The 21374-nt window shown below is 34.3% G+C and overlaps 1 protein-coding gene and 1 pseudogene across 2 annotated transcripts; both read right to left on the reverse strand.

Moving 5' to 3' along the window:
• Positions 1–2716: 2716 nt before the first annotated feature.
• LOC117597656 (uncharacterized) lies at positions 2717–4543 on the reverse strand (annotated as a pseudogene).
• A 2390-nt stretch (positions 4544–6933) lies between these two features.
• LOC128318652 (uncharacterized) lies at positions 6934–8909 on the reverse strand. Of its 2 annotated transcripts, XM_053235806.1 has the most exons (6): positions 8867–8909; positions 8322–8702; positions 8027–8143; positions 7817–7897; positions 7668–7711; positions 6934–7279 (listed from the first exon to the last, which is right to left on the reverse strand). In XM_053235806.1, exons 1-6 carry the CDS (start codon positions 8907–8909, stop codon positions 7133–7135), a joined length of 813 nt encoding a protein of 270 aa, XP_053091781.1. In that variant the 3' UTR covers positions 6934–7132. The 2 variants fall into 2 exon arrangements, 1 of the variants encoding a protein (XP_053091781.1); XR_008302088.1 differs by lacking the exons at positions 8027–8143; positions 8322–8702; positions 8867–8909 and having other exon boundaries at positions 7184–7279; positions 7674–7711; positions 7808–7901.
• Positions 8910–21374: the final 12465 nt, after the last annotated feature.

Consider the following 21374-nt stretch of genomic DNA (forward strand, 5'->3'; position numbering starts at 1 on the left):
AAAAGCAGCATCAAAAAGTGGATTAAACATTAAAACACTCCAAATTGTGACACGTACTGGGAGCCCCTCACCCCCACCCTCCTAAAAGATACATCAAGGTATCATCAATGTAAACCATGTGTGTCAGGAACGCCATCTTAATGAATTACTGGAACACGTTTTGGGCATTTGTCAAACCATACAGCATCACCAAGTATTCATAGTGCCCAGTGGCTTCTAGAGAAGACTGTCTTCCACTCATCCCCCTCCCAAATGATCTGCTGTTTGCTTGGCCAATCTGTCATTGCATGGCCTCAAATCTTTGGCCTTTTACTCTATGAAGAAGTAGTCAACTGATACAGGTGATATGGAGTGTTGAATGGCCCTCCCAGCTGTACACCTACACAGAAACTGTTTTTTTTTTTTTTTGATGGAGAGAAGATATAAGTGGAATCTAGAAGGATTGGCCTCTAGCAACCGATCAAGAGCACAATCTCATGGTCTGTAGTGTGGGAGTTTGGTGGTACCTTGCTTGCTAAAGACATCTGCCCAGACGATGGGTCTTTGTGGGCACAGTCTCCATTTCAGGGCTTTAGGGCTTTCTGTGGAGTTATGGAAACTGGAAACAACATGTCTGAGCAGCTCAGTGGCCAGCTATCTCCACCCTCTTGACCAGATTATCTTTGGCATGGCAGAATGTCTGGTTGAGTCAATGGCAAAAATTACAGTGGTCTCTGAATGGATAGGTTCAATCTGTACTGTCAGTGGATGGGTTTGAAACAGAACTTATATTAAGGCCAGAGTTCTACCATCCACATCCTGGTCTCAGAGAGGAGGGGAACCGGGTCTCGGCTATAAAGCTGCCCATGCCCCCAGAGTCAACCAGGTCTGTAATATCATGTTAAGAGATATTACTCCCAAATTAAGATACAGGTCTCTTCAGGCCACTAGTAATCTTGCATGTGTCCAGACTACAACAAAGACACAGACATTCCCATATTCTTCTGGCACATTTCTCTGGGGACAGTTTGGGTTTGGTCCACTACCATGGACTCTGGTGCAGTTGAATTTCTTAACATCTCAGTCACCAAACTGAGTGATTGTGACGCTATATCTCTTAGAATATTGCCCAGTCTGATCCAGAGAGAAATCATCTGGTTGACATACAAGAAATTGTCTCAGCACGTGGCCTTGTTTTGATCCAAGGGGACAGGACTGCTCTATCCAGGTAGAACAAAAGTGATGGCATAGGCATCTACATGAACAGCACCTGGTGAGTGCAAATGTTGAAAATTCTAACAACTGATTGCATAATTTGGTCAATGAACTACAAATAGCACACTAAAAGTGTTCATCATTATCTCCAGAGATGTTAACCATGCCAACCTAAGATCTGTCCTTCCCAAATTTCACCAGCATGTGTTCTGTCCAACTAGGACCACCATCACCACAGCCCCATAGGGAGGTGTCCTCAGTTCTCTCTTGTAATTGTAGTACACATAGCACCAACACCATTCTAAAGTTTGCTAATGAAATGACTCGTAAAATTTCTAACCGCTTAGAAGGAAGAGGTGGTCCCTCTTGCATGCTGGTGGTCCGGACAAAAATTATGTAAATGTCAGCAAAACCAAGGATATTAGTGTTGAGACAAGAAAAAGAACATGCTCTATGAGCGATCTGCAGATCCTCTGCTGAAAGTGTTCAAACTACAATCTCCTCTGTATGCACATTGCTGAAGGCCTCAAATGAACCACCACAACATCCTCCCTGGCCAAGAAAGCCCAGCAAGTCCTATTCTGTCTCAGGAGGCTAGAAAAAGTCAAATGTGTCACTTGGAATATTTTTAAAAAATAAACAAAGGAACCCATCTACAGTATAGTTGGCACACCACTAACCCTCTTATCAGGAATCTACCTCCAGCACTATAAAACAAGAGCATGCAGAGAAACCAATGTTTCTATCGATTCTAAGCACAGTCTCTTCTGCCTACTAGCATCTGGTAAGAGGTACTGCAGCATTTGAGCAACAACCAGCAGACTCTTTTTAAACCAGACTCCAGCAGCGATTTTTAAACCTGTGTGTCGAATAAAGTTACACATACTACACCTAATTTTTTTAGTAATTAAACTTTATTTAATAATCTCCATCGGTATCATGTGTTTATAATAATCTGATGATCAAATAAATTGCATGAACATAGTTTTCATGTGCTAAAAGAGAAGCCAGTAAAATCCATAATCAATAAATGAATGATGATTGTATGCACTGTGTATTGAAAACCCTGAACTGTACAATAGATTTTATGGCGTAGTTTCTGGAAGGATTCATCTTTGCTGTTTGATGCTTCACTTTGGTTAATTTAAAGTGTTTGAAGGAGTTTTACTCAACACTCAACGCAGAACAATATTACTTCCGTGTTTTGGGCACCACATTCAGGAAAACAAAGTAAACATAGGAAAAAATATAGAAGAAAGAAAACAACAACAACAACAACAACAAAAATTGGCCTTAAAAGAGGTTGGAAGGCAGTTTTTCAGCAGATTGTTATTCTTACTGTGAGATTACTGTAAAAAAGAAATCACAAGATTATCTCTAGACATCTCTGTTTTTTCTATTGGCATATAATTTTACTTCTAGAAATAGATACATAATTCAGTCGAATAAGACAATTTCAAGTTTCTTTTCATCTCATAATGAAAAATGTGGAACAAATTAGTGTATAGTCAAGATATTTTCACTTGGTAAAATATTTTCACTGTTTTTACAGTGTAATAGTACCATGTGTTATGAATCATTTATGTTACATCTTACAGTTTTATTCACATCAGAGTACACACACTCATCTGATGGGCCAGTTTTTCTTTTTCCAACTTTGGCTTTCTGCTTGGAGAATTTCAAAGCTGCATAATTCAGCATTTCTGCTTCATAATCCTGAATAATATAACAAAAATATAATAATAATAATAATAACAATAATAATAATAATAATAATGCAAAAATATAATAACAAGTCCAGCTCAAAGTAATAACCATACAATATGGGTAACTGCACAATACACACAAATTACACAGAACAAGAGCAGCATCAAAATAAAAAGCTTGGAATTGTTGTGCAAATCTCATCAAATTAATAATATAAATTATATTCAGAACATGATAACAAGTAGCATATGAATGTAGCAACATTTCACATATATAAGTAGCAAAATTAGTAGTCAGACTCATCTACAGAAATAAACAGAATTACCTGTACAGTATATAATAGTATAGAATTTTCTTGCACACGTACCTGCCTTGTTCCTGGAGAGTTTTCTATAGAAGCATTTACTATAAATACAGAAACACACCTATTAGTCTTTCTGATAGAACTAATGGTACCTGTACTTATTCATTTATAATTAATCTGATCACAAAAGCACTTACTTTTATCACATTTTCTTCTCCTCAGTGTGAAATAAATGAGGCAGAAAATCAGAAGTGCACACAAACCCAAAGCCGTTCCCAAACCGAGCACTGTCGAATGTAGAGATCTAGTCATTTCTGATACTGTTATTTCACCACATTACATTTACACCAGTACAGATGATTTTCTAGGTGAATTATACTTCAGGATTTATGGATAATTAATTAATTATAAACTACATCTTACCTGTTTTCTCTTGTGTGTTCACGTTAGTGCTGTTTCCATGCACTGTTGGTTCACACACCACTGAATTATCACACAGAGCTGGTGTAGATGTTTCTGATGCAATAGTAACATGCTCACCTATAAACATTTATCATGATTTACTAAAAGTCTGTAACTCAGTGTTGTTGAAGAAAACACACTTCGCATTTCACTACTTCACTATTATTTGTCTCCCAGGTTGAACATGCTAATGGTAATAAGGAAAAATATCACTACATTAAACCAGGAGCTTAATCAATTTTAGTGGAAATCCTACCTTTAATTTTTAAATAAGTTCCATCTGCAAACACAAGGTTGACATCCATCAGTGCACAGTAGTACATGGCTTCATCAGACTGAATGGTGTTTAAAATGGTCATATTGAAGCAGTTTGAAGATTTTTCTATTTTGAAACGAGACTTTTGGAATCCATTGTAAAACGTCTCTCCGCCACTTTTATATACAGTGACTATAATCTGAGTTTTCTGTTTGGTTGCTTAAACCAGCCAATTATCCCGATTTCCTTTTCAGAAATACAACACCGCAGAGTAGCCGAGTCTCCAATATCCACACTGAGCTCTTTATCAGGCTGATAAACTAGTGACTCTGTGGGGGATTGTGCAGTAACCCAGCGTCTACCAGGTTGGACTGTATCTAGAAAAGGAAATGCATTAATTAAGTAAATAATTTATTTCAGATATTATTATATAAAGCTATTAAACATCACCTTAAATGAATAACATTAAAGTTTCTTCTACATACAACCGCATACTAAATGCTTTAAAGTAATAGTCTCCATAGATTTTTTAAAAATACATCAAACTACATGGGAATAATTTGCTCATATTACTTACACATTGTGCTGAAGATCAAAATTAAAATCCAGAAACAAGTCATTTTTCATTTCTCAGAAATTCTACAGTGTTTGTATCTCATTTATCAACAGAATATGAATGCGCTTGAAGCATGGCTTGAATTTATATCTATACTATAGGCGGTCTGTACTGAGCACGCCCCAGAATATGACATGATTGGTTGTAATTTTAAAAAAAAAACACATGATAAGCAAGCACACTATTCTGATCTGCCTACATCTACCCCACATATTTCCATATTTGTGTTTTGGTGTCGCACAGAGATATCATGACAAAGATGTTTTTGACAAAATGGAAAATGTGGGTTATTTTTACTCTCTCATGTGCCTACACTAACATCTCATTGTTTATTTTAATTGTCCTCTGAATGCAACTGGTTTGTATGAAATCTTGCCTATTTAATAAAGGTCATTTGGACCAGAGTAATGCATTTGAATTTTGGCATTTGACTTTTATTATTGAAGAACATGACAACAGTGTTGAAATTACGGCGGAGTCAGATGGAGCTTAGCTCCCCAAAAGAGTCATGAAATCCTTTAAAAACAATAAAAGCTGATGATTGGGGAACAGGTCTGGGATACTAATTTATTATTTATACCATCTGTATAAGATGCATATGAGAATCTGTCTGACACATAGATAGTACAGTATTATGGAGTAATATATACCTGTTTCAATGCCTGAAATGAATTAAACAGTATATCTGTAGCTGCCTATGCAGGACATCTTTGGAAATACTGAATGTATTCCTGAGCTTATACTTAAAAGCAGCATCAAAAAGTGGATTATACATTAAAACACTCCAAATTGTGACACGTACTGGGAGCCCCTCACCCCCACCATCCTAAAAGATACAACAAGTTATCATCAATGTAAACCATGTGTGTCTCCCCTGTATGCACATTGCTGAAGGCCTCAAATGAATCACCACAACATCCTCCCTGGCCAAGAAAGCCCAGCAAGTCCTATTCTGTCTCAGGAGGCTGCAAAAAGTCAAATGTGTCACTTGGAATATTTGTAAAAAATAAACAAAGGAACCCATCTACAGTATAGTTGGCACACCACTAACCCCCTTATCAGGAATCTACCTCCAGCACTATAAAACAAGAGCATGCAGAGAAACCAAAGTTTCTATCGATCGTAAGCACAGTCTCTTCTGCCTACTAGCATCTGGTAAGAGGTACTGCAGCATTGAGCAACAACCAGCAGACTCTTTTTAAACCAGACTCCAGCAGCGATTTTTAAACTTGGGTGTGGAATAAAGTTACACATACACAGCTTAAATTTTTTTTTTAGTAATTAAACTTTATTTAATAATCTCCATTGGTATCATGTGTTTATAATAATCGGATGGTCAAATAAATTGCATGATCATAGTTTTCATGTGCTAAAAGAGAGAAACCAATAAAATAAAAACTCCATAATCATTGATGATTGTATGCACTGTGTATTGAAAACCCTGAACTGTACAATAGATTTTATGGTGTAGTTTCTGGAAGGATTCATCTTTGTTGTTTGATGCTTCACTTTGGTTAATTTAAAGTGTTTGAAGGAGTTTTACTCAACACTCAACGCAGAACAATATTACTTCCGTGTTTTGGGCACCACATTCAGGAAAACAAAGTAAACATAGAAAATATAGAACAACGAAAACAACAACAACAAAAACTTGGCCTTAAAAGCGGTTGGAAGGCAGTTTTTCAGCAGATTGTGTATTAGGATCAATATATCAGTTGCCCTTGTTGTACTTTTACTGCTGATTTAATAATCTCCACTGCATTCACTGGTTTCTCACTTACACTGGAAAACCTCACACCACTATCTGACCCTCTAAAATAATCCATTTATAAGGCATAACTGTCAATGTCCTTTCACTAGTGCTGCAAATTTGAGCACAGAGATGGGTGAATAAAACAAGCCCCGCCCCCAATGAATCTGTTAATGTGGATGTCACGGTCCTTGACTTATGTTTAAGGCCAATGAACAACCTTTTAGAAAATACACCAGTAATGGAAAATTACTTTTATTTAAACTCTAAAATTTTCAGAATTATGTTTGATTTATTTATTTTTTTCACTCTTTTAATGAGATTGCTCTTTACATTTATTGTGTCTTCAGCAAAAGGCAGAGTTTTACAAATGAGGCCGCAAAATCTGAAGTCACACAAATATGTATTTTTTACAAGTTCACTGTTACTCATAGTTAGATATATTGCATTTGAAATAAAGGTGAAAAAAATCAGGAGTTACATTAAACGTGTAAATAAATAAACCTGTGGCATAGAAGATTAGCTACACAGCAAAAAAAAAAAAAAAAAACATGATAACTTGAATAGAAGGCATTTTTTTAATTATTCTTACTGTGATATTACTGTAAAAAAAATCACAAGATTATCTCTAGACATCTCTGTTTTTTCTATTGGCATATAATTTTACTTCTAGAAATAGATACATAATTCAGTCGAATAAGACAATTTCAAGTCTCAGATTATTATTTGTTTAATAATCTTTTCATCTCATAATGAAAAATGTGGAACAAATTAGTGTATAGTCAAGATATTTTCACTTGGTAAAATATTTTCACTGTTTTTACAGTGTAATAGTACCATGTGTTATGAATCATTTATGTTACATCTTACAGTTTTATTCACATCAGAGTACACACACTCATCTGATGGGCCAGTTTTTCTTTTTCCAACTTTGGCTTTCTGCTTGGAGAATTTCAAAGCTGCATAATTCAGCATTTCTGCTTCATATTCCTGAATAATATAACAAAAATATAATAATAATAATAATAATAATAATAATAATAACAACAATAATAATAATAATAACAATAATAATAATAATAATAATGCAAAAACATAATAACAAGTCCAGCTCAAAGTAATAACCATACAATATGGGTAACTGCACAATACACACAAATTACACAGAACAAGAGCAGCATCAAAATAAAAAGCTTGGAATTGTTGTGCAAATCTCATCAAATTAATAATATAAATTATATTCAGAACATGATAACAAGTAGCATATGAATGTAGCAACATTTCACATATATAAGTAGCAAAATTAGTAGTCAGACTCATCTACAGAAATAAACAGAATTACCTGTACAGTATGTAATTGTATAGAATTTTCTTGCACACGTACCTGCCTTGTTCCTGGAGAGTTTTCTATAGAAGCATTTACTATTAATACAGAAACACACCTATTAGTCTTTCTGATAGAACTAATGGTAACTGTACTTATTCATTTATAATTAATCTGATCACAAAAGCACTTACTTTTATCACAAATTCTTCTCCTCAGTATGAAATAAGTGAGACAGAAAATCAGAAGTGCACACAAACCCAAAGCCGTTCCCAAACCGAGCACTGTCGAATGTAGAGATCTAGTCATTTCTGATACTGTTATTTCACCACATTACATTTACTTCGGTACAAATGATTCTCTATATGCTTTATGAATTAAGGATGATTAATTAATTATAAACTACATCTTACCTGTTTTCTCTTGTGTGTTCATGTTAGTGCTGTTTCCATGCAGTGTTGGTTCACACACCACTGAATTATCACACAGACCTGGTTTCGATGTTTCTGATGCAATAGTAACATGCTCACATATAAACATTTATCATGATTCACTAAAAGTCTGTAATTCAGTGTTGTTGAAGAAAACACAGTTAGCATTTCACTACTTCACTATTATTTGTCTTCCAGGTTGAACATGCTAATGGTAATAAGGAAAAATATCACTACATTAAAACAGGAGCTTAATCAATTTTAGTGGAAATCCTACCTTTAATTTTTAAATAAGTTCCATCTGCAAACACAAGGCTGAGTCTCATCAGTGCACAGTAGTACATGGCTTCATCAGACTGAATGGTGTTTAAAATGGTCATATTGCAGCAGTTTGAAGATCTTTCTATTTTGAAACGAGACTTTTGGGATTCATTGTAAAACGCCTCTCCAGCAGTTTTATATACAGTGACTATAATCTGAGGTTTTTTTCCGTTTGGTTGCTTAAACCAGGCTATCGGTTCAAATTCATTTTCAGAAATACAACACTGCAGAGTAGCCGAGTCTCCAGTATCCACACTGAGCTCTTTATCAGGCTGATAAACTCGTGACTCTGTTGGGGATTGTGCAGTAACCCAGCGTCTACCAGGTTGGACTGTAACTAGAAAAGAAAATGCAAATGCAATTTAGATATTATTAATGAGTTATTAAAAATGAAAGAACTTCATACAGCTTGCACAAAAGTGCTTTAGAGTAATATATGCCATAGACTTTTAAAAATACATCAATGTGGATTGGATGTAATAATTTTCTTATAGTACTTACACACGGCGCTGAAGATCGAAATTATAATCCAGAAACCGGTCATTTTTCATTTCTCATGAATTGTAAAGTGTTCATGTGCCATTTAACTACAGAATATGAATGCGCTTGAAGCATGGTCTGAATTTATATTTATACTATAGGCGGTCTGTACTGAGCACGCCCCAGAATATAACATGTGATTGGTTGTAATTTAAAAAAAGACATGATAAGGAAGCACATGGTATTCTGATCTGCCTACATCTACCCCACATATTTCCATATTTGTGTTTTGGTGTTGCACAGAGATATCATGACAAAGATGTTATGACCGAAAGGAAAATGTGGGTTACTTTTACTCTCACATGTGCCTACACTAACATCTCATTGTTGCTTATTCTAATTGCCCTCTGAATGCAACTTGTTTGTACAAAGAATCAAATATGTTGCTTGGATTAGTGAGTCTGCCAAGTGATGTAAATACAAATGAAGCAGTTACACACAGACTTGGCCCTATACACCCTATAGTCACCACCCTGTTACGTGGGACTTCCAGTGTTGTGTTGAGCTGAACTGTGAATTGTATTGAAGTGTATGATATAACTGAACATCTTCATATGTATTTGTATATAAAGGTCAAATAATAGCCAGTAAAGTCAAGGCCTGCTCTGTGACCTGAAACAGATCCGTCTTAGCATGAGGTCTGTTTCTGTCACAATATAAAATGTATAAGAGTGTATAACTGTCAGTGAATTTAAGTACATAAATTACTATAAATACAGGAAAATTTCTTCAGTTGTTTAATGTAACTTAATTTTTGTACATCTAGCTTTTACTACCAGAGCTGGATGGGTGAGAATTTATTGCCACCTAGTGGGAGATAGCAGTGTATATTTAACTCATGATTCAATTGTTTAAAGATGTTTCCTATAAATGAAACCTCAGCAGTTACAGTGACACTCAGTTACAGCATTGTGTGTTTAAATCCCAGAACTGCGCATGTTGGAGCCTAAGCGAGACCCTAAACTCTAAACTGCTCAGCTTTACATCTGGATTAAAATAGCTTTAGATTAATAAAAGGATCTACCAGTAAATGTAAAAGTGCCAGTAGATGGGAAAAAAGTGATGTTAAGGCGAGACGCTACAGTTAGAAATGACAATTTTGGACAATCATTTGTCAGATTTCTTAATTAAATGATAAATAAATAACATTTCAAAAAACTGTTCAAACTGTAAATATTGTACCCTGAAGAGTGTGTTCACAATGAAATGAATATTTTACTCCTAACATCATTCAAGGACTAGATTTAAGGCATTATAAAGTATGCAGATTTGAAATGATCATGAAATGATCAACCTTCTTGAAATAATCAGATGAAGCTGTTTTCCTGCTAAACCCGAGCTATCAGGAGTTTCCCATTGTTTTATTAGTTCTTAATCCTAAAACATTAAAATCTATAAAATATTATAGTGTTGTGCTACACACTGGTACTCACTGGTAGATAGTGTTTGTAGTGAAGGTGGAGAAAAGTGTAAAAAAAAGTGTGTGATGGTGACAGTGAGAGAGAGACTGAGAGCAGAAATGTGAGAGTTTGAGATCAGAGAGAAGCTCAATGAGGAGTTAAAGTTCGTCGCTGTCCGTGGTGTTGAAACTCTTGTGACGAAACAGTGCATCTCGGTTACCACAGCAACATGAACCACAGAACAACAGTCAACTACAAATACAGTGTTAGTGCACCTCAATAACCTTTCTGATGAACAAGTGAATCAGGTACTTAATCAGTGAATCAATGAATCCATGAATCAACAGCTGGTATAGGCCATTATTTAAAGATAAATATCTTTTTAAAAAAAAAGGTAAGTAAATACATTCTGCAAAAGAAATATGAAGATTAAACCAGGTACAGGCCTAACTACTGAAAAAAATCTTGTTTGTTTATGTTTATGAGAGGCAAAGGCACTGAAATGCACTGGTATAATTATCAAAATTAAATATGTTCATTGACCATGATAAATGTTTTTGCATATATTATTATAGCAGATAATAAAATCATAGATGTACTGATTTGTCCCTGTGAGAAACCAGCTTTTCTTTTCCCATTTCTTCATTGCATTAATGTTTAAACAGGGAACCTCTACAGTTAAGGAAAATGTTTAATGTTGTTCAGGGGAGGGTAAAAAGGTAGCACACAGGAAGTGATGTAATAACTGCAGGTTTTCTGTAAAGCTGAGTCTACATGGTTATAGGAGGGGCCCCTCCAAAACTGCTTATCAGGTCATCCAGTTCTGTATGTATGTATGGTTGTAGTTTTATATTACAGACAACATCTTACAGAATTATTATTTATTAAAAAAAAAAATCCTGAGAAAATTAAATAAAATATGAATGTTATAACGCTAAAATATAATGGTTTCACCTAGTAACCACTGTACATATATTGTCCATTATGACACTGTGCGTGATGGATGTTTTGCACATTTATGCTTTATGCTGAAACCAAAAGTGTGTGCTGAGGAAATAGCAAGACTGTTGGTAGAAGCCTTTCAGATATCAGATTCTTGATGTAGTGAGAGTGAGTGCAGTGGTGAAGATTATGAGGAAGATCAGAGCAGTTATGGAGAAGAGAGAAATAAAAGTGAACGAGGCAGTGAAAGTGACACAGCCGTAATGTAGACTAGAGCAGTGAGGTGAACTGAAGTAGTGATGAAGATCAGGGCACTGACTAGACAGTAAAGGGTTTAGGGTTTATAACAAAATGAAACCAGATAATGAATTCATAGAGTAAACTGCCTATAATATGAAAAATTAAATAATATAATTAACACCACTTAATGCACAGTGATTGCTAAAAGAAACTACCTCATAAATTACATTTGACCCTGAGTCCAGAAAATCTACCAGCAAATTTAAAATTAATAGTTTCTAACTTCTTTAAATCAATAAATCTGACATTTGGAAAGATATTCTGTGTGTGTGTGTGTGTGTGTGTGTGTGTGTGTGTGTGTGTGTGTGTGTGTGTGTGTGTGTGAAAGTCAGCATTAGAGACTGGAGATGCTGAATGCACTTCACAGTTGGTCAAAGCTGTTGCTGGTGTCAGTTGTGGTCAGAGTTTGCTTATGAGCTATTGTTAGTCTTCCTGTAGAAGCGCAGCAAAGTGCCAACGGCTACTTGTGCAAAATGCTGTGACTGCAATAAACAGGATGTAATAATACACATCAAAGTCAACCTAAGTGTCTATCTTTAAACAGATCATGTGGTTCTTACACTAGTGTCTGGTCGATGTTTAAGTCTCCGGTGTGTCAGTTCACTCAGAGCCGAGATCTACTGTTAAACAATCTGGATTATCTGCATTTTCTGTTCAGTGAATAAAATCCTTCATGAAACTCAGAGACTTCAGGTTAAAAATATGACATTTCTTTTTAGAAACAAGTGTTTGGGATAGGTGTACTGTAGAACGCAGAGCGATGACTTGTTAAATATACAGCATCAACAGATAGAATGATATACACTCACATTCATTACACATTATATTATACATATTTATTTATACATTTGATAATAATAATAATAATAATAATAATAATAATAATAATTACCTTTAGCATAGCAGGAGATCAGCTAATACTAACTTGTGTTCATGTTAGACTTGTGTTTATGTTATATATTACAGTTTCACATACATCACATCAGAGTACACCAAATCATCCCTTCCTCCAGGTTTGACTTTATTCTTGAAGAATTTCAAAGCTGCATAATTCAAGGTGTCAAAATGAGATTCCTGAAAAAAAGAATTAAATAATTGAATTATGAAATCAGTATATAGTGTGTGTGTGTGTGTGTGTGTGTGTATACAGGATCAGTGTAGGAGCAGCACTGAGCAGATATTATTTGGGCGGTGGATGAGACTCAGCAGTGACACGAACACAGTGCTGAGAAAAGCTCCATCAATCAACATGTAGTTAAATGTAGACCATTATAAGTAACACTATTTGATTATAGCATCATATAAAATAGCATATATACAAAATATGCATAAGGAAAGAAATGTAACTAGTGAAGTAGTGAGATTTCTCCATGACTAAAGAAGACAGTCATATCTAAGAAAACAGTAATGTACAATATATAATCATGCATAGTTTTTCTTCCATAAACTACAGTTTAAATACATAAAATGTTTACATATCTGCACACGTACCTTTCTGATTCCTGAAGAGATTTCTGTAGAGGCGTTCACTATTAAAACACAAATGCACTTATTTAATCATGCAGAAAGAACTGAACTGAATAATTACTATCTGATGAGAAATACACTTACTTTTATCACAATTTCTTTTCCAGAGTAGGAAATAGGTTAGAAATAAAATCAGAAGTGCACACAAACCCAAAGCCGTTCCCAAACCGAGCACTGTCAGATATATAGATAAAAAGAAATAACATTTCTGAAACTGTAATTTCATTTCATATTACTGAATTTACACTTAACACATTAAAAATTGGATAAGAGCAGATGATTTTCCAGACAAATTAAGAATTATGAATTAAAGATTAATGAATAAATTAATTTCATGACTCCTTACTTGTTTTCTCCTGTGTGTTCATGTTAGTGCTGTTTCCATGCAGTGTTGGTTCACACACCACTGAATTATCACACAAAGCTGGTGTAGATGTTTCTGATGCAATAGTAACGTGCTCACCTATAAACATTTATCATGATTCACTAAAAGTCTGTAACTCAGTGTTGTTGAAGAAAACACAGTTAGCATTTCACTACTTCACTATTTTTTGTCTTCCAGGTTGAACATGCTAATGGTAATAAGGAAAAATATCAATACATTAAACCAGGAGCTTAATCAATTGTAGTGGAAATCCTACCTTTAATTTTTAAATAAGTTCCATCTCCAAACACGAAGTTGGGTCTCGTCAGTGCACAGTAGTACATGGCTTCATCAGACTGAGTGATGTTTAAAATGGTCAAATTGAAGCAGTTTAAATGTTTTTCTGTCTGGAAACCAGGATTTTGGAATTCAATGGAAAATGTTCCTCCAACATTTTGAAAGATTTTGACTATAATCTGAGGCTGTTTTCTGTTTGGTTGCTTAAACCAGGCTATCATCCCAACTACTTTTTCAGAAATACAGCACTGCAGAGTAGCCGAGTCTCCGATATCCACACTGAGCTCTTTATCAGGCTGATAAACTGGTGACTCTGTGAGGGATTGTGCAGTAACCCAGCGTCTACCAGGTTGGACTGGATCTAGAAAAGGAAATGCATTAATTAAGTAAATAATTTATTTCAGATATTATTATGCATAAAGAGTTATTAAAGATCACCTTAATGGAATTACATTAGATTTCCTTCTACATACATAGAGTAACAGGCTTCTCATTAATTTATTTTTCAAAATACACTAATATGGATGGGAATAATTTGCTCATATTACTTACACATGGTGCTGAAGATCAAAATTAAAATCCATGAAGCAGCCATTTTTCATTTCTTAGAAATTCTACAGTCTTTGTATCTCATTTAACTACAGAAAATGAATGCGCTTGAAGCATGGTCTGAATTTATATTTATACTATAGGCGGTCTGTACTGAGCACGCCCCAGAATATAACATGTGATTGGTTGTAATTTAAAAAAAGACATGATAAGGAAGCACATGGTATTGTGATCTGCCTACATCTACCCCACATATTTCTATATTTGTGTTTTGCTGTTGCACAGAGATATCATGACAAAGATGTTATGACCGAAAGGAAAATGTGGGTTACTTTTACTCTCACATGTGCCTACACTAACATCTCATTGTTTATTTTAATTGTTTTCTGAATGCAACTTATTTGTACAAAGAATCAAATATGTTGCTTGGATTAGTGAGTCTGCCAAATGATGTAAATATAAATGAAGCAGTTACACACAGACTTGGCCCTATACACCCTATAGTCACCACCCTGTTACGTGGGACTTCCAGTGTTGTGTTGAGCTGAACTTTCAATTGTATTGAAGTGTATGATATAACTGAACGTCTTCATATGTATTTGTATTTAATGGTCAAATAATAGCCAGTAAAGTCAAGGCCTGCTCTGTGACCTGAAACAGTTCCTTCCTTAGCATGAGGTCTGTTTCTGTCACAATATAAAATATATAAGAGTGACATAATATATAAGAAATATATAACTGTCAGTGAATTTAAGTACATAAATTACTATAAATACAGGAAAATTTCTTCAGTTGTTTAATGTAACTTAATTTTTGTTCATCTAGCTTTTACTACCAGAGCTGGATGGGTGAGAATTTATTGCCACCTAGTGGGAGATAGCAGTGTATATTTAACTCATGATTCAATTGTTTAAAGATGTTTCCTATAAATGAAACCTCAGCAGTTACAGTGACACTGAGTTACAGCATTGTGATTTTAAATCCCAGAACTGTGCATGTTGGAGACTGAGCGAGATCCTAAACTCTAAACTGATCAGCTTTATATCTGGATTAAAATAGCTTTAGATTAATAAAAGGATCTACCAGTAAATGTAAAAGTGCCAGTAGATGGGAAAAAAGTGATGTTAAGGCGAGACGCTACAGTTAGAAATGACAATTTTGGACAATCATTTGTCAGATTTCTTAATTAAATGATAAATAAATAACATTTATTTCAAAAAACTGTTCAAACTGTAAGTATTGTTCCCTGAAGACTAATAATAATAATAATAATAATGAAATGAATATTTTACTCCTAACATCATTCAAGGACTAGATTTAAGGTATTATAAAGTATGCAGATTTGAAATGATCATGAAATGATCAACCTTCTTGAAATGATCAGATGAAGCTGTTTTCCTGCTAAACCCGAGCTATCAGGAGTTTCCCATTGTTTTATTAGTTCTTAATCCTAAAACATTAAAATCTATAAAATATTATAGTGTTGTGCTACACACTGGTACTCACTGGTAGATAGTGTTTGTAGTGAAGTTGGAGAAAAGCGTAAAAAAGTGTGTGATGATGACAGTGAGAGAGAGACTGAGAGCAGAAATGTGAGAGTTTGAGATCAGAGAGAAGCTCAATGAGGAGTTAAAGTTCGTCGCTGTCCGTGGTGTTGAAACTCTTGTGACGAAACAGTGCATCTCGGTTACCATAGCAACATGAACCACAGAACAACAGTCAACTACAAATACAGTGTTAATGCACCTCAATAACCTTTATGATGAACAAGTGAATCAGTTACCGAATCAGTGAATCAATGAATCCATGAATCAACAGCTGGTATAGGCCATTATTTAAAGATAAATATCTTTTTTAAAAAAAAAAAAAAAGGTAAGTAAATACATTCTGCAACAGAGATATCAAGATTAAACCAGGTACAGGCCTAACTACTGAAAAAAATCTTGTTTGTTTATGTTTATGAGAGGCATAGGCACTGAAATGCACTGGTATAATTATCAAAATTAAACATGTTCATTGACCATGATAAATGTTTTTGCATATATTATTATAGCAGATAATAAAATCATAGATGTACTGACTTGTCCCTGTGAGAAACCAGCTTTTCTTTTCCCATTTCTTCATTGCATTAATGTTTAAACAGGGAACATCTACAGTTAAGGAAAATGTTTAATGTTGTTCAGGGGAGGGTAAAAAGGTAGCACACAGGAAGTGATGTAATAACTGCAGGTTTTCTGTAAAGCTGAGTCTACATGGTTATAGGAGGGGCCCCTCCAAAACTGCTTATCAGGTCATCCAGTTCTGTATGTATGTATGGTTGTAGTTTTATATTACAGACAACATCTTACAGAATTATTGTTTATTACAAAAAAAACACTAAGAAAATTAAATCAAATATGAATGTTATAATGCTAAAATATAATGGTTTCACCTAGTAACCACTGTACATATATTGTCCATTATAACACTGTGCATGATGGGTATTTTGCACATTTATGCTTTATGCTGAAATCAAAAGTGTGTGCTGAGGAAATAGCAAGACTGTTGGTAGAAGCCTTTCAGATATCAGATTCTTGATGTAGTGAGGGTGAGTGCAGTGGTGAAGATTATGAGGAAGATCAGAGCAGTTATGGAGAAGAGAGAAATAAAAGTGAACGAGGCAGTGAAAGTGACACAGCCGTAATGTAGACTAGAGCAGTGAGGTGAACCGAAGTAGTGATGAAGATCAGGGCACTGACCAGACAGTAAAGGGTTTAGGGTTTATAACAAAATGAAACCAGATAATGAATTCATAGAGTAAACTGCCTATAATATGAAAAATTAAATAATATAATAAACACCACTTAATGCACAGTGATTGCTAAAAGAAACTACCTCAGAAATTACATTTGAGCCTGAGTCCAGAAAATCTACCAGCAAATTTAATGTTAATAGTTTCTAACTTCTTTAAATCAATAAATCTGACATTTTGAAAGAAATTCTGTGTGTGTGTGTGTGTGTGTGTGAAAGTCAGCATTAGAGACTGGAGATGCTGAATGCACTTCACAGTTGGTCAAAGCTGTTGCTGGTGTCAGTTGTGGTCAGAGTTTGCTTATGAGCTATTGTTAGTCTTCCTGTAGAAGCGCAGCAAAGTCCCAACAGCTACTTGTGCAAAATGCTGTGACTGCAATAAACAGGATGTAATAATACACATCAAAGTCAACCTAAGTGTCTATCTTTAAACAGATCAAGTGGCTCTTACACTAGTGTCTGGTCGATGTTTAAGTCTCCAGTGTGTCAGTTCACTCAGAGCCGAGATCTACTGTTAAACAATCTGGATTATCTGCATTTTCTGTTCAGTAAATAAAATCCTTCATGAAACTCGGAGAGTTCAGGTTAAAAATAAGACATTTCTTTTTATAAACAAGTGTTTGGGATAGGTGTACTGTAGAACGCAGAGCGATGACTTGTTAAATATACAGCATCAAAAGATATAATGATATAAACTCACATGGATTACACATTATATTATACATATTTATTTATACACTTGATTATATTCTAAAATAATAATAATAATAATAATAATAATAATATCAACCTTTAGCATAGCAGGAGTTCAGCTAATACTATTATAAACAAGTGTTTGGGATAGGTGTACTGTAGAACGCAGAGCGATTACTTGTTAAATATACAGCATCAACAGATAGAATGTACAGATATAAACTCACATGGATTACACATTATATTATACATATATATTTATACATTTGATTATATTCTATAATAATAATAATAATAATAATAATAATAATAATAATAATAATAATAATAACCTTTAGCATAGCAGGAGTTCAGCTAATACTAACTTGTGTTCATGTTACACTTGTGTTTATGTTATATATTACAGTTTCACATACATCACATCAGAGTACACCAAATCATCCCTTCCTCCAGGTTTGACTTTATTCTTGAAGAATTTCAAAGCTGCATAATTCAAGGTGTCAAAATGAGATTCCTGAAAAAAAGAATTAAATAATTGAATTATGAAATCAGTATATAGTGTGTGTGTGTGTGTGTGTGTGTGTATACAGGATCAGTGTAGGAGCAGCACTGAGCAGATATTATTTGGGCGGTGGATGAGACTCAGCAGTGACACGAACACAGTGCTGAGAAAAGCTTCAACAATCAACATGTAGTTAAATGTAGACCACTATAAGTAACACTATTTGATTATAGCATCATATAAAATAGCATATATACAAAATATGCATAAGGAAAGAAATGTAACTAGTGAAGTAGTGAAATTTCTCCATGACTAAAGAAGACAGTCATATCTAAGGAAACAGTAATGTACAATATATAATCATGCATAGTTTTTCTTCCATAAACTACAGTTTAAATACATAAAATGTTTACATATCTGCACACGTACCTTTCTCATTCCAAAGAGATTTCTGTAGAGGCGTTCACTATTAAAACAGAAATACACTTATTTAATCATGCAGAAAGAAGTGAACTGAATAATTACTATCTGATGAGAAATACACTTACTTTTATCACAATTTCTTCTCCTCAGTATGAAATAAGTTAGAAATAAAATGAGAAGTGCACACAAACCCAAAGCCGTTCCCAAACCGAGCACTGTCAGATATATAGATAAAAAGAAATAACATTTGTGAAACTATAATTTCATTTCATGTTACTGAATTTACACTGAACACATTAAAAATTGGATAAGAGCAGATGATTTTCCAGACAAATTAAGAATTATGAATTAAAGATTAATGAATAAATTAATTTCATGACTCCTTACCTGTTTTCTCTTGTGTGTTCATGTTAGTGCGGTTTCCATGCAGTGTTGGTTCACACACCACTGAATCATCACACAGAGCTGGTGTAGATGTTTCTGATGCAATAGTAACATGCTCACCTATAAACATTTATCATGATTCACTAAAAGTCTGTAACTCAGTGTTGTTGAAGAAAACACAGTTAGCATTTCACTACTTCACTATTATTTGTATTCCAGGTTGAACATGTTAATGGTAATAAGGAAAAATATCACTACATTAAACCAGGAGCTTAATCAATTGTAGTGGAAATCCTACCTTTAATTTTCAAATACGTTCCTTCTGCAAACACAATGTGTGGGAATGTGAGTGCACAGTAGTACATGGCTTCATCAGACTGAACGATGTTTAAAATGGTCATATTGAAGAAGTTTGAAGATCTTTCTATTTCGAAATGAGTCTTTTGGAATCCATTGTAAAATGTTTCTCCAGCAGTCTTAAAGAAACTAACTATAGTCTGAGGTTTCTTTCTTTTTGCTTGCTTAAACCAAGCCATTAGAGCAAAGTCATTTTCAGTAATACAACACTGCAGAGTAGCCGAGTCTCCGATATCCACACTGAGCTCTTTATCAGGCTGATAAACTGGTGACTCTGTGAGGGATTGTGCAGTAACCCAGCGTCTACCAGGTTGGACTGTATCTAGAAAAACAAATACATTAATTAGGTAATGAATGTACTTCATATATTATCATACACAAAGTGCTATTAAAGATTGACCTTGAAACTTGAAGGAATAATATTGGAATAATTTTAAATACAGTTGCATACAAAATACGTGGCTTAAAGTGATAGATTTATATTGATCTATATAAATTACTTACACATGGTGCTGAAGATCAAAATTAAGATCCAGAATCCAGTCATTTTTCATTTCACAGGAATTCTGCAGTGTTTGTATCTCATTTAGCAACAGAATATGAATGCACTTGAAGCAAGGTTTGAATTTATATTTATACTATAGGCGGTCTGTACTGAGCACGCCCCAGAAAATGACATGATTGGATGTAATTTTTAAAAAAAAGACATGATAAGGGGAGAAAAAAAAAAAAAAAAAAAAAAAAAGGAAGCACATGGTATTGTGATCTGCCTACATCTACGCCACATATTTCCATATTTGTGTTTTGGTGTTGCACAGAGATATCATGACAAATATGTTATGTCAAAATGGAAAATATGGTTTCTTTGTACATTCACATTGTTTATTTTAATTGCCCTTGTTTGTACAAAATCTTCCCAATATAGTAAAGGTCATTTGGGCCAGAGTAATGCATTTGAATTTTGGCATTTGATTTTTATTATTGAAGAACCTGACAACAGCGTTGAAAGTAAAGTGGAGCCAGATGGAGCTTAGCTCCCCAAAAGAGTCATGAAATACTTTAAAAACAATAAAAGCTGATGATTGGGGGACAGGTCTGTGATACTAATTTATTATTTATAGCAACTGTATAAGATGCATATGAGAATCTGTCTGATTTTATGTTTTATGTAACCTGGTATTATGTTGTATTATTATGGTGTAAATATATACCTGTTTCAATGTTGTAATGAATTAAGTAGCATTGTTACGACCTGGTCTAGGTGTGGATGCAAAATACAAAGGAATAAAGCACTAGCGAGACTAAGATAGTGTTTGCTTTGTATTTTTACTCTTTTTCTTTTCATCATGTGGTTTGAGCTTCAAAAGTTGAACAGCCCAAATTACTAAACAAAATTCAGTATACACAAAGTGAACTAACTAACCTAACAAAAAAAAAAAAAGAAACAAAAAAAATTCCCTCACTCCATAGCTAACCCAAAACCATGAGAAAACGGATGAAACATAAATGGCACTCACCTCCTGCTAACCACTGTTTACTCAGGAAGACAAATGACAAAGTGATTCTGTACAAAGTGAAGCACTAAAATCATGCAACAAAAAACAATCAAGCATTTTGGGTTTTTCTTGAGTTCACTGTTAGTGAAATTGAATAACAGGACACTTGCTAATAACAGGACAATACATCAGATACTTTACTTTAAACATGTTACTTTACTGTACAAAGTTACTTTAAACATGTACATAGATAAAACCTGTGGCATGGAACTTTAGCTACACTGCAAAAAAAATCTTTTTAAAAATTATAAAATATTTCTATTATGGGATTATTGTAAACAAACATGAGATTTAACATTTGCCTACAGTCAATATATTTTAACTTGCTAAAATATTTCCACTGGTTTTGCAGTGTAATAATACCATGTGTTATGAAACATTTATG

This window comes from Pangasianodon hypophthalmus, chromosome 7 (assembly GCF_027358585.1).
Source record: "Pangasianodon hypophthalmus isolate fPanHyp1 chromosome 7, fPanHyp1.pri, whole genome shotgun sequence".
NCBI classification, from domain to species: domain Eukaryota; kingdom Metazoa; phylum Chordata; class Actinopteri; order Siluriformes; family Pangasiidae; genus Pangasianodon; species Pangasianodon hypophthalmus.

Bases quoted from the DNA above. Each gene is read 5' to 3' on its own strand.
- LOC128318652 (XM_053235806.1), bottom strand. From the start codon at position 8,909: ATGACCGGTTTCTGGATTATAATTTCGATCTTCAGCGCCGTGT. The intron at 8,703-8,866 runs GTAAGTACTATA...TTTCTTTTCTAG, and splicing joins TTCGATCTTCAGCGCCGTGT to TTACAGTCCAACCTGGTAGA. The intron at 7,280-7,667 runs GTGCAAGAAAAT...TATATTATTCAG, and splicing joins CAGGAACAAGGCAGGTACGT to GAATATGAAGCAGAAATGCT.